General features: G+C 39.3%; 3 protein-coding genes across 6 annotated transcripts in view; all 3 read left to right on the top strand.

Moving 5' to 3' along the window:
* The first annotated feature begins 1,346 nt into the window (after window positions 1-1,346).
* On the top strand, window positions 1,347-6,261 carry LOC147137658 (ras-related protein Rab-15-like). Its single transcript, XM_086048842.1, has 7 exons — window positions 1,347-1,626; window positions 3,584-3,644; window positions 3,722-3,782; window positions 4,328-4,405; window positions 4,484-4,573; window positions 5,096-5,161; window positions 5,242-6,261. Exons 1-7 carry the CDS (start codon window positions 1,503-1,505, stop codon window positions 5,404-5,406), a joined length of 645 nt encoding a protein of 214 aa, XP_085904968.1. The 5' UTR covers window positions 1,347-1,502; the 3' UTR covers window positions 5,407-6,261.
* A 138-nt stretch (window positions 6,262-6,399) lies between these two features.
* On the top strand, window positions 6,400-8,660 carry gpx2 (glutathione peroxidase 2). Its single transcript, XM_086048843.1, has 2 exons — window positions 6,400-6,867; window positions 7,956-8,660. The coding sequence occupies exons 1-2, from the start codon at window positions 6,646-6,648 to the stop codon at window positions 8,307-8,309; spliced, it is 576 nt and encodes a 191-aa protein (XP_085904969.1). The 5' UTR covers window positions 6,400-6,645; the 3' UTR covers window positions 8,310-8,660.
* Window positions 8,661-12,243: 3,583 nt separating this feature from the next.
* Window positions 12,244-13,225, top strand: part of LOC147137656 (signal-induced proliferation-associated 1-like protein 1) — a 53,033-nt gene continuing 52,051 nt past the window's right edge. For 3 of the 4 annotated variants that reach the window (XM_086049857.1, XM_086049859.1, XM_086049856.1), the window contains exon 1: window positions 12,244-12,567. The gene's annotated coding sequence lies outside the window, so the exon portion shown is untranslated. Of the gene's footprint in view, window positions 12,568-12,802; window positions 12,822-13,225 lie in introns of those variants that run through there. The other variant, XM_086049858.1, reaches the window with a different exon arrangement.

Genomic DNA, 13,225 nt, shown 5'->3' with positions numbered 1-13,225 from the left:
GGATGTATTTCTGACTTGATGTGTTTGTGTGGCTTACAATTTACGGGTTCAATACTTGGAATTATATATTTGAAGTGAGTTAAATTTTATATTACAGCACATACATCATGACATTGATTCCCCAAATACAATGTACTAAGAGAGGATCAGGTGTGCCACAGCAAATGATTCAGTTTTACTTAATTGGTACACAAATGACATATTTTTACAAAGTTTTTTATACAGATATACGAAAACTTTTTTTGATGAATGTTGCGCTGATTTCAAATCTTCCCTCATTTCTCTAGCACATAAGGTTTGTATCGTCAATACATGACAATACGTAACAAATATAATTAGTAATAATTATGAATTAAGGCTTAGGTTCAACAACAGATGTTTTTTTATAAACGTCATAGTTCTAAGTTACAATGCTTCGTAAAACACGTATAAATACAAAAAATGAAAATACAGTATCAAAAACCTCATTGTGCTGGGGAAAAAGATAAGATAAGATAAGAATGCCTTTATTGATCCCACAGTGGGGAAATTTTCATTGTTACAGTAGCAAAGATATAGGTCACACAGGGGCGGCGGCATAATGTGGCCATTAATGTATAACATTGACGGCAAACATTTAGAAGACCTATTTTGAAATCAGTGTCAAAATATGCTTAGGGACACCTTAAGCCATCTCTTGATTACAATTTGCTGTTGACCATTATATTTACCTGCGTATCTTGGTAGTACAGTATATGCGAGTGACGTATAGTGACAGGCAGAACAAATAATTGCTCTTCCACTAGATGGCAGAAGGCCAAATAAACCCGTGTCTACCTGTAGCCTTTCATACACTAGAATTAGAGCTTTATGTTCATTAGACCTAAATTTCACACTAAACATTTGTGAGTAAAGTGGGTTGAGACCGTTATTTAGTAGTTATAGTAATATAATAGTAGTAGTAGTAATTATTGATGTGTGGCTATTAGAACGTAATTTAATGTGGGGGATTTGCACGCCATGTACATGTGAAAATTGTGAATTCAAAACATTTCAAAGGTTCTTCAATACAAATTAGTTTTCTGACTAAAGTAGAACACTAAACTTGCCAAAAGCAGTCTCTTGAAGGATGAAGCGTGTTTGCTTTGTCACATTCACAGACCATGGGATCTTCCAAAACAGAAGAGGCGGATGCTGTCACCTGATCGCTGAAGTGTCCCAGTATTCAGACGGAATAGTATAGTAACTTGTTCGGTCGTCACCACATAAATGGTAATTTAATTCAACTATGAACGAGCGTGTATGTGTAGGCTTTCATCACCAGCTAAAAAGTATCACTCATTACACGAGCTCAGCTATTTGGTCTACGTCACTGATACCGGCACTTGCAGTAAAATCAGAATTTCCGAGCTAACATGAATCTGACGCGTGTCAGCAGCGTAATTAGCGAAGACGTCAGGTGAATGGTAAACATGGAGGAGTCATTCCTTGTCAATTAAAAGTTTTTTTTAAAACAGTCGGTCATGGCTAAGCAGTACGATATTTTGTTCCGGATTCTTCTACTCGGGGATTCTGGGGTCGGCAAGACGTGTATGCTGCGTCGCTTCACGGACAAAGAGTTCGATACAGGTCATATCTCCACCATTGGTAAGAAATTAGAAGAAGAAAGAAGCCATTTGACTCGATAAACGCCTCTCCCTGGAACTCGCGCAAACCACCTGCCGACCCAACATGAATTAAAGTCACTCGTTTGTGAACTCTGAATGTGAGATGCCATCACACGTATTAAGTATTTTTCGGGTTAAGCCATGTTTACTTTTTGTGATGTGGGGAAAAGTAGCTCTACTTGTTGGTCCGGCAGGTTTGGTCATGACCGCCCCCGGGCTTTTGCGCGTGCGCGCGCACGCGAGAGAGATATTTTAAAGTTTTCCGAAGGATGGATTAAGAACAAGTAACAAGCAAATAGCAGCAAAGTGACTTTTTAAAATTGCATTTAATCCTGTAATGTGTTAGAGAAATAATGTGTGAGTGGGTGTTTACTGTTAGGCGAGATGTTTGAATTGTCAAAACATTTTTCATTGCAGTAACAGTGCCGTTGAGAAACCTTGTCGACCTTCTAGAGCTAAGCCATGTGCTTGATTATTCTACAGTGCCTTCTGTTACATACCTTATTCAAGCACTTAATGTAGAATCTGTGCGTGTGTGTGTGAGAGAGACAGAGTCATGCATTGAGTACGTGAATAACAGGCTCTTTGGTACAAGAGATGATTAGTTAATTAGTTGTTGACAGAAAATTAATATTTTTAAACATTTATTGGGTATAGCAGTATGTGCCCCCATGCGCTGATGCCAACTGTGGAGCCAGTTCCAGCAAGGGAGCTTCATTTGACTCAGGCAGGGCCACAAATGTGCTCCAAAGCTGCCCGGCGTCAGTTTTTCAGCTTCCATTCAATTGAAGACACAATGACTAGCAGAACCTTAGACTAAAGTGCACACTTCTATGTTGGTGGTGTAGGGGGCCTTTTCAAGTTGTCACGTGCAATTATTCGGTCAATCACATTGTAAGTAATCACGATTAATTAAATATGACAGCGATCCCAACATTAGTCAAATAATGGTGTTTAATCCTAATGAAATTGCTTCAAGTTATTAACAAGTAGGATGCAGTTTTTACATGTACAAACAAGTGTACAGTGACCTCCCAGCTATATGCAAGCTCGCCTACTTGTGTTTTTTTTCTCTTGACCGTATTCGCTGAAAACCTCACTTTTTTTTGTGCCTTGTGTAGCGCCCTAAGTTGCCTATGTGTAAAATGACTATTTTTGTTTGTATCAATATGTAATTTATTAGTGTAAGCAGTGTTGGAAAACTTGCAGTCGGTGAAAATCTGCGATATAAAGAGAAAAAAAATGAATGAAAAAAATGGTATAGTTTTACCCCCAAGCATAGGCGTGTCCAGCCCGAAATCCAAGCACCACCGAAAGAGCGCTATGGACTTTATTTATTGTATGTCAGAAATGTTAAAACCATACAGTACTTGGTAGAAGCGGAATATTTTATCAACAAAATAGTTTTCCCACAAAAATGGTTTGATCCACTCGAACCCTCCCACCTCTTCCCGACTGAGTCGCAAGCTAGCATGAGTACATAATCTTGAATCACATGGAATTGTTTGAGTGAGTAGCCATATCTTAAGTATGCTCGGCAAATTTTCTTGCTAGGTAAGATTACAGGTGGCCAGACAGTACTACTGTCCTTTATGAATGAAAATAAGAGAAGCATGATTTTGCCATGCGGGCATCTTAATATTAAAGCTAAAGCTACTGACTAACTCACTCACCCGATGCCCATTATCATTGAAGCTCCTTTTACGTGGGTGTGCATGTGTGTTTTTTGAGCAGTGAAATGTGAAACCCCCAACTGAATGTCCCCTATTAGATGTGCTCTTATGCCAAAACTGTCAGCACCTCAAACTTCTGATCCTAGAATTGCCCCTGCCTCTTGCATCTCTTCCTCAGTTAGCCAGAATGACTTGTCCTATTATATTACGGCATCTGTTTCCCTTTGTTTTGGCTGATTTCTATTCAATTTTCAATTTTTTTAGGTGTGGACTTTAAAATGAAAACTCTAGAAATAGATGGAATCAAGGTGCGGGTACAAATATGGTGAGTGTTACTTCTTTCAAATTTGACTAATTCATTATGTTTGCCTTGTCTGTGTGATCCTTTCTGGTTGTTTTCAGGGACACCGCCGGTCAGGAACGCTATCAGACTATTACCAAACAGTACTACAGGCGTGCACAGGTGATTTCGCCACACTGACGTGAATTATTAATGTCGCCTCTGCCCAAGATCTCGTTTCTTCAGCATTAGTAAAAGCTAATTCCTTAGCGAATTTTAGCAATGACAACGGCATTTGAGCTCGGCTAAGGGGGAAAGATTCTGGTCCGGTAAGACGAGGGATGCAAAAAACACGAATTTAGCACTGACAAAAGTGTGGTTAAAATAACCATGATGGACTGATGATGACGGATGGGTGGCCCGGCTGCTGCACTTCCCCAGAAGTTCTCTGGCACTCCACACGCGTAACTGGTTTCCAGAAACACTTGTTAGCATTGTCCATTAAATTTTTTCTTAATTTTCCAAGTGAATTTTGCATGAAGGCAGTTGCTTTCACTTTACATAGCCATTAGCCTTCCCCTCCCATTTTTATTGCGATCCAGTATTTATTTATTAATTTTTTTAAATAAACATTTAGAGATGAGTTGTCAACATTTTTCTTAACGTCTCAGTGACAAATACATAAATATTTTGATGACAAAATTCAGACATAACGTTTTCCACCCCAGGGTATCATCTTTGTTTATGACATCACAAGTGAATCCTCCTTTCAGCACATAGTCAAGTGGGCCACTGATGTCGATGAGGTAAGCTAATAAGAATCATACATTGTAAATAGTGCACAAACGACACCTTGCTGCTTCTTTTCTGTTGTCGTCTCACAGTACGCACCGGAAAAGGTGCAGAGGATTTTGGTAGGAAACAAATCGGACGAAGAGCCCAGGCGGCGAGTGACAAGGGAAGAAGGAAGCAAGGTTTGGCTCAACTTTTTCTTCATTGACACGCCCCACTATTTGACAAGGACTGCCTTCACTAAAGATTTGGCCAGGTTATGATTCGTTCAAGCCTTAACCATACTGAATTTGGGTTGCATGGTCCAAAAGTTTGACTTAACATGTTAACATTCGCTTCCGTCCGCTGATAGTGTAGTGGTACACACGCCCGAGTTGTGTGCGGGCAGCGTGGGATCGATTCCCGCTCAGTGACAGTGTCTATGTGTGCCCTGCGACTGGCTGGCGACCAGTTCGGGGTGTAGTCTGCCTTCGCCCATTGACGGCTGGGATAGGCTCCAGCAACTCCCCGCGACCCTATATAGGATAAGCGGTTTGGAAGATGACATGACATGACATGTTAACATTCGCATTCAGCTCAAAGAATAGTCAGTGTTAATAGTGGACTGCTGTGCTATGACAGTGTATTATATTTGACTTTTTAACCGCATAAAACAATTGCTTTCTATGTAAGCGTGGCATAAAATATCAATCTCAATGTTGCAGCTGGCAGAAAGGTATGGAATGGACTTCTTTGAGACCAGCGCGTCCACGAGCCACAACATTGACAAGGTTGTAGATCACAAACATCAAAAATGAAGTGAGAAGTGTGCACACATGTATCCTCTATGTATTCAATTTATATCTTTCAGTCATTCAATCGAGTGACAGAACTGGTGCTGCAGGCTCACAAAAGAGATGTGGACAACCTGCTGGGATCTCTGGATGATTATTTAAACAAGGCCGGGCTGGATGAAAGTGGTCAAGATAAAATCGGCAGCATTCGGAGAGTCTGTGGCTGTGCCAGAATCTTTTAAAACTGCATTTTCCTACTCTCTAATTGAATTTAGACACTTCCTTTTTTTTTTTTTTTTTTTGTAGACCTGCTTGTTTTGTTGGTGACTGTGTAGGAAAGTGCATTTTAGATCTGCCGTCTACTTTCACCACTTCTAATCATGTTGCTTTCTAATTTTATTTATAGTTTAATTTATAATGCATTGTTGGGTAAAGTAAAGTGAGAGGAAGACAATGAATTATTTAAACCTTGAAACTTGAGGTTTCACTCGTTTACAGACGCAGTCAATGTGATCCCCCTGTATGTTTATTCTGTTTCTGAATGCAGTACAGTGAACCCTTGCTATTCGCAGAGATAAGGGCCGAGCCCTGCCACAAATAGTGAAAATACGCCAGTGGTTGATGCCCCACCCAAAAAGGCTTGGCATTGCTTACAGTTGGCACAAGAAGGTGCAAATCTTTTTTTGTTACAACAGACAAGGCTGTGGCCTGACTAAAGGAAGCTGTTCCCCTTCACTTCAACATAGTTTCTTGTCACCAAGATACCACAAGATTGTGCCAATGGCGATATTTTTATATTAAACATGGCTTTGGCTTTAGCAGAAAAACGGCAAATTGTTGAGTTTCACTGTGAATAGTAGAGGATGGGTTCAAAAAAAAAAGAAAATCTGAAACTAGGTGGATTTGTGAATGCCAAATCACAAATATGCGGGTATTCACTGTACTTCCTATTTAACGTGACAATGGTTGGCACAACACTTAACTGAATATACAAAGTCTATGGTGCTTTTGCCACGGATGCCATTTTAAATGAATGTTTGTTTTTAAAAAAGTGCCATGAAAAACGTTCAAGAATGAAATAAATGTTTAGAAAGTAATACACCTGGCGTCGCTGAATTGAAATCGAGAGTGAGTTCGGGTTTCACTAATGGTTCATTTTTCATCACGTGTTGCAAAGACGGTTGGAGATGTTGAATGTTTGATGGCTGCTGATTTGTCTTTTATGCACTTTTGAAAATGAAAATCTATATTACTGTAGTCCTGCATCACTTCAGAAAAAAACCACAACTTGAAATCGTGTTTTAAAACTTTGACAGTTTTATGCAGCCAATTGATAAGCGAGTATTGAGTTTCTTATGTAGATCAGTTTTCCCGCAGTGTCATCTGATCCCAGCGCCTCCAGTGAATCAGGTAACCACCTGCCGGTCTTACCCGAAGCTCTGACCTCCCTCCAGTGCAAAGGCTCACCTGTGCTGCTGAGGATGGCATTCATCGCCAAGACCTTCTATGACCTGAAGGCCACCACGCTGGATGGTGACCTGGTGGATTTCAACGTGTACCGCGGGCGGGTGGTTCTGATTGAGAATGTGGCGTCGCTTTGAGGCACGACCGGCCAGGACTTCAGCCAGCTCAAGCAGCTTCAGGGCAAGTACCCCCATCGGCTGGTGGTCCTGGCCTTCCCCTGTAACCAATTTGGGTATCAGGTTAGTTGAGCAGCAGAGAGAAGTCTTGTGCTATGTAACTTTGGTAATCCCACCACAATGTATTTGAATTGAAAGAAATTACAGTAAACCTCCAAGTACCGGGATTCGGAGATGTATTTTTTCCTAATTTGTATGTATAACTCAATTTTGTTCTGCAGTCCTTTTATTTTGGGTGTAATTCCACTGTCTGCCACTAGATGGTCGCTCACTTAATTTTGACATGAAAACAGGATGCATTTCAAGCTCTCCATTGATTTTTGCTGAAGATTAAATGTGAAAGAGGTTTATCATTTTCCGTTTTATGCCTACGAAACGTGACAGCTGTACAGGTTAACTTTATAATGACATCTTTGAGCATAATTATTTATGTATAGTGTGAGAACTTAGTTTGGGGACAAATCTATTTGTTTACAGTGTTATTGGTACATTGTAACACTGGACAATATTTTTGTCTTATACATTGTGCTTGCTCTTTTTCAATATGTGTTTGAATGTGTTTTTATTTTCAAAAGTCTGTTTAAAGACCTTGATTAAAAATAAGTTTCGTAAATGCAATAAAAACATGCCAAGGGACTGAGAGTATAGACATCGGGTATTAATGTATCATGGATTTCACTTGTTGCTGTCGTGGTCTGGAACGTAACCACGCAATGAAGGTGGGGTTAATTGTAATGGGATTACAGCCATTGTTTGCAGAGTATCTTTTTCAGAGTCTCAAAAGTAATTGTACTTTTTTCACTGCTGTTTCCAGACCTCGAATGGCTGCTAATGAAACCTGCTCACTGGTGTTTATTGATATGCCTGTTGACAGAATAAGTAACAAGATAATACTTGGTGTATGGCTCCATAGTAATGATGCATATGCATGTTAAAACAAATGCTACATACCTGACAGGAAAGGATAAATAGAGCGCTTAATCATACCACTAAAGCAACTTCAAGACTTTTTGAAAGCAAAGAAATGTGTAAACAATTTTGAAGTTGCTTGATCCAAACTCAATAACTTACAGAAGAAAGAAGTGAAGGGAGCAAGAACTGAATTTAGCAGCAACAGACAGTAACCCAAATAAATGATTGTGTGCTTCCAGGAGAATTGTAGCAATGGTGAGATCCTTAATTCCCTACAACATGTACGTCCAGGCGGCGGATTCCAGCCCAACTTCACCATCTTTGAGAAATGCGATGTCAACGGAGCAAACGCACATCCCGTCTTCGCCTATCTCAAAGAGAAACTCCCCTATCCCGACGACGACCCCAACTCCCTCATGCAAGACCCCAAATTCCTGGTTTGGAGTCCCATCAGCAGGGCCGACGTATCTTGGAATTTTGAGAAATTCCTCATAGCACCCGAGGGAGAGCCGTTTAAAAGATACAGCAGGAAGTTCCCCACTATTAACATAGAGCCTGACATTCAACGATTGTTAAAATTAACCAAAACTTAAGAATGCAGACTTTTAACACCACGTTTAAGTCTTATTTAATGAAGGTGATATTCTGAAACTCAACAGGGATATCATCTGAAGCTTTGTAAGTGCTTAAATGAAGTGGTTATATAACTTTTTTTTTCTCTATTCAATCTGATGTCCTCAATACAAGGAGTCGTCGAGTTTGGACGGAAGTCGGAACGTGCAGTAGTCCATCACGGACAGGCAGAAAGTCAAATAAACAGCACAATAAAGTTATAGTAAAATAAAATGTCTGAAAATCAACATTTTATTTTGGGGGAAAAAAGACCACTTAAAGATTATTTAAATTTATTACAAACTTTTCTAGCAGATTAGTCACGCCTCCTGCCTCCCCCCCAAAAAAACTTTTTTTTCTTGTAATACTTTGGCTTTATTAAAGTAAAATGATCACATTTTGTCCTAATATTGCAAATTCTTTCTTTTAATTGTGTGACGAAATGACAACTTTTTTCTTGTAATATAGATTACACATTCTTGTACAGTTATCTGGTAAGAATACGGCTGTATTCAATCAACATTAGGCCTACTGTATTTTTCTACAAAATATTTTTTTGGGTGAGATTACGACTTTTCTCTTTCATTTTTGACGAGCCGTCCGTAACCTTGAAATGCCGTATGTCTGTTCCGTCGTAAACAGAAGACGTTCCGTATAGCTGCATGTCGATAATCTAGCATGTGTTTTTCTTCCTCTGACCAGCAGATGGTAGTCTATACTTGTTTTTAAAATTCTGGAAGGGTTCTACAAATTAGCATTCAACGCACACATGCATTACAAAATGATTGCCCGTAGGAATAACGTATCCAAGACCAGCTTCACAACAGTTTAAAGTTGTTTTATTTTGTGATACATTCTGAGATCGTGCATTCACTGGTCACAAAATGAGGTACACTGACAATCATCCAAAACAGACATACGGAACATTTACAGCAATAATGATAATATTGGCAGCCCTGTAACCTAGGTTCTCTGGGTTTGAGTCTCTGTGATAAGTGGAATGTACAAACCCCATTTCAAATACAGTTGGGTAAAATGTGAATAAAAAAAAAATACAGTGATTTGCAAATCCCTTTCAACCTATATGAAATTGAATACAATACAAAGACAAGATATTTAATGTTCTAACTGATCAACTTGTATTGGTTGGCCATCCATCCATCCATCCATCCATCCATCCATCCATCCATCCATCTCTATCATCATGCTTACCACTGTGGAACATCACCTTTAGCCTATTTATTGTTTTAATCCACACCTCAGAGAGCAGCATGGGGAAGTCACACTTGGTTGTCTTTGTGGCCGAATCCCCGACAGCCACAGGGACAAGCAAACATACGTTCTAAGTCAGAACTTGTGGTTAAAGGCATCAGGCTAGATAAACATCCACAGGAGCAGGTAAACATGAGGTAGCAGAACTCGTCCTAGGAGGCGGAAAGCGGGTTGTAGGATCTTGCATGGATGACTGTCAAACAAATTGACAATGAGGGAGTTACCCATAGGTGGGTTTGGCTGACTAACAAAGGTGGGCATGGCTGACAGATCGACGTGTACTGGAGTGGTAAATCTAAATTCCATTTTAATACACATGGTTGAAATTTCACCCAGAACAGCCACACAAAACAGCGCACAAAAGCATGACATATTTAAATATGATATATTTTGTTGTTATTTGTCTGACCTCAAGAAAAGTGGAAAAAAAGACATTTAGGGTAGCTTTTTGCTTCCAAGACAAATATCGAAATGGGTCAAATTTGGCCCAAACAGTATTTGAGGATTTAAAAGTCTGAATGTTTGATACAACTCTTGTATTTCATGTGCAAGTGTACCTAATGTCGTGACACACGAGTTAAACCATTGTTTGACCTTAAAAATTCCTTCTTCTTTAAGGACATATACTGAAAATAAAATTAAGTCTGAAAGCTAATGCATGATGGGGGGGGGGGTGGACATTGTTGCTATAGTTAGTTTGAGTTAGTTTTATAAATGTAAAGTGTAGTTTCAGTTAATTTTCGTTTTTTAAAAGTGTTTTACTTTTTATTTTATTGCGTTAATGAAAATGTTTTTTACATTTGTTTGTTCACTAGTTTTCATTAACTACAATAACATTGGTCTATGGTGCAAGTTGTCATCGCACTTGAATATCCTAAGAAATCACAGAAGTGAATATTCCTTCAAGAGGTGTGAGTTGTTCGCAAGGTCTGCTGAAAAGTTATTTTCTGCACATCACCTAATAGTTGTCAGGGCAACTAGCCACACTGGTCTGGCAGTGCTCCAAGGTTTCCAAAGGACATTTGTGGCCACAATCAGATGTTTACTCTCTGAGAACTTGATTGACTCAGATCTTGAGGACGTCTTTGTACTTTTTTACTGTTGTACTTTGGTAGCCTACATTCAAGAGTCTGTATTTTTACTGGCCAGCTAGCTTGTGCTTGTCATGGCAGCCATATTCACAAATATAAGAACAACCAAGAAGGTAAAAAAAAATACAATATCAGGATTTTCAGAGTAATTAAATAACATTTAAATAAAATACAAGCAGGAAGAGACAGAAGATTAAGGTGTTGCATGTTGTTCTCTTGTTGACTTAAGTAAAGGATCATTAATTAGTACATTTACTTTTACCAGAGTACTTTTTTTTACACATGTATCTGTACTATTCTGTTCTGTTCTATTTAGGTACTCTGTGAGTACTTTTTCCCATTCCTCTTTATGTGTAAACATGCGATCATTTTTGCAAATAATTTATTTTCTACAAACAATGTAACTTTTTTCCCATCTATTTATGCCAGTGATGTAGTGACAAGCAAGACAATTAATTGTCCTTTCACTAGATGGCAGAAGGTACATAATTAAAGGGGGAGTTTGCAATTAAAAAAGAAAAGAAGAAAATAACTTTTTGTCAATTCTGTTAGTATGACCTGACAGACGTTCAGGGTAATAATAATCTGTGAAATTACCTTTGAGTGTATCGAGATATTATTGACACGTCGTCAGGCATGCCTTCTGTCTCCGATCGGTTGTTTTTCCTCAGGCGCGGACTTTTCTTGCAAATCAAAATGTAGCTGCACGATGGGATTTGGAAAATTGCAAACTTCCCCTTCTAACCTGTACCCACTTTTTGTGGAATTGTGCCGTGTGATTTATTTTCTAATAGAAAATATGTGCCTTGCAAGGTTATTATAGTTAACAAAAACTAAGAAAATAATTACAATAAAAAATATTTACGTTAATGAAATGAAATTTAAAAAAATTATCATATGAAAACTATCTTATGTTTATAAAACTAACTTTAACTAACTACAATCATAGCGCAAATATCCTGTGTTTTCGTCTTTTTCAGTTAATATCATACATGAGCTTTTGGGGTTCATTTTAAATGTACGTGTATTTATTATTTCGGCATTGCTGTATGTTCGTACTGGAGAAGGAAGGTAAAACGGCTGTTTGAGAATTGTAGTTTTTCTTTATTAGACAATACCTAGTGACCTATTTCTTTTATCTGGCACTCAACGAACACTCCTTAGTAAAAAAAAATACTACAACTAATAAAATCTCAATTAAAACGAAGCATTTTCAAAATCATAACCAAACTACTAAAAACTACCAAACCTGCTCTAAAAACTAATTAAAATTTACTGAGTCCAAACGAAAAAAATTAAAATAAAATAAATAACTATCCCAAAATCCCAAACTATTGGTGTCTTGGCTCAAAAAAGGTTAGGAAACAATGTTTACAATGATATAAAACAGGAGACGTCACAACTTCCGGTTGAGTGTCAAGCGCAAACACACGTGCACGCGCGTATGCACACGGGCGGACACTACAGGTGAGCCGCTGTTGCCACGGGAACGTTTCGCTTTGCGCCACATCTCGCGAGACTTGGGCGACTGGCAGGCGATAGGCAGGAGAGAGGCACAGCGAATGATCTCATCCTTCCAGCAGCAGCAGCTGCATAACGCAGCGAGGCAAAGCCACAACTTTTTTTTCTATCAAACTTACAAGTTACGCCTCGGCCGGGATTTAAAAAACAAGAAAAGAAAAAAGACGAGTTGACCCGCCACGTTTGAAGGTTAGAAAAAAGACAGCGAAAGGAAGTGGACGAGGGAGGTCGCATGTTGCTGCTCCATGTCAAGGACTTGTGGGAGTCGAATTGAACAAAAGGAAAGGCTTCGTATTGTTTTTTCAGACACAAGAAGAAGGAGAAAGAAAAGCCCCCCTCCCGCAAAGCAGGGAAGGTGAGTTGGGGGTGGGGGAAATTGGTGCATTTTGGTGGTCGCACTCACGTACACGTCTGGCGCCGCCACCGTGGAGGACGAAGCAAAAAGGTGCAGTGATGAGTCAGTGTGGAAAACCTACCCGTGTTTCCCTCAATTTAAAACTCTAAAGCGGTTCGAGGTCTTCGGTAGGGAACCAACCCCCGCCCCCCAACCCCACTCGGCCGTCACCGTTGCTGTCAGAAATCCGCATTGCCTCCGGAGCTCATTCACAGGTGGTTCCGTGAACGTTACATGGCTGTAGAATGACTGTGTGTTAGTTTCCATTCTACTTCGAAACATCTGTATTTTCTAGACAGTAAAGATGAAAGTAAAGAAAACAAACGTGGGTGTGATTGTGAAAATCCTACAAATGTGCAGTCACCTAAATATATAATAATATGTTGTTGATTTCAAACTGATGGGTTATAACATCTGCACAAGTTAAGTTTGAAATTCTACTAATGAAAAGCAGTCATAACACAGCATTTAGTATACCACTACTGTATGGTTCGTTTTATGTTAGGAGGGGATTTAGGAGGGTAGTTTACACGATCAGGATTTTGGAGCCGACATGAGTTTAAAAGAATGATAAACTGATAACCGGCCCGATCAGAAGGTGAACCAATCTCTCCAATGT

Source organism: Filicampus tigris, chromosome 13 (genome assembly GCF_054856515.1).
Source record: "Filicampus tigris isolate MCC_2025a chromosome 13, RoL_Ftig_1.0, whole genome shotgun sequence".
Taxonomy (NCBI): Eukaryota; Metazoa; Chordata; class Actinopteri; order Syngnathiformes; family Syngnathidae; genus Filicampus; species Filicampus tigris.
The sequence above is the reverse complement of the archived record's forward strand: the minus strand, read 5'-3'. Positions and strand labels throughout refer to the sequence as shown.

What these genes read in the sequence shown, in the direction of transcription:
- LOC147137658 (XM_086048842.1), top strand. Translation starts at nt 1,503, where the DNA reads ATGGCTAAGCAGTACGATATTTTGTTCCGGATTCTTCTACTCGGGGAT. An exon ending in CAAGGGAAGAAGGAAGCAAG is followed by an intron (nt 4,574 to 5,095) that starts GTTTGGCTCAAC and finishes TCAATGTTGCAG; the next exon opens with CTGGCAGAAAGGTATGGAAT. An exon ending in CGAGCCACAACATTGACAAG is followed by an intron (nt 5,162 to 5,241) that starts GTTGTAGATCAC and finishes TATATCTTTCAG; the next exon opens with TCATTCAATCGAGTGACAGA.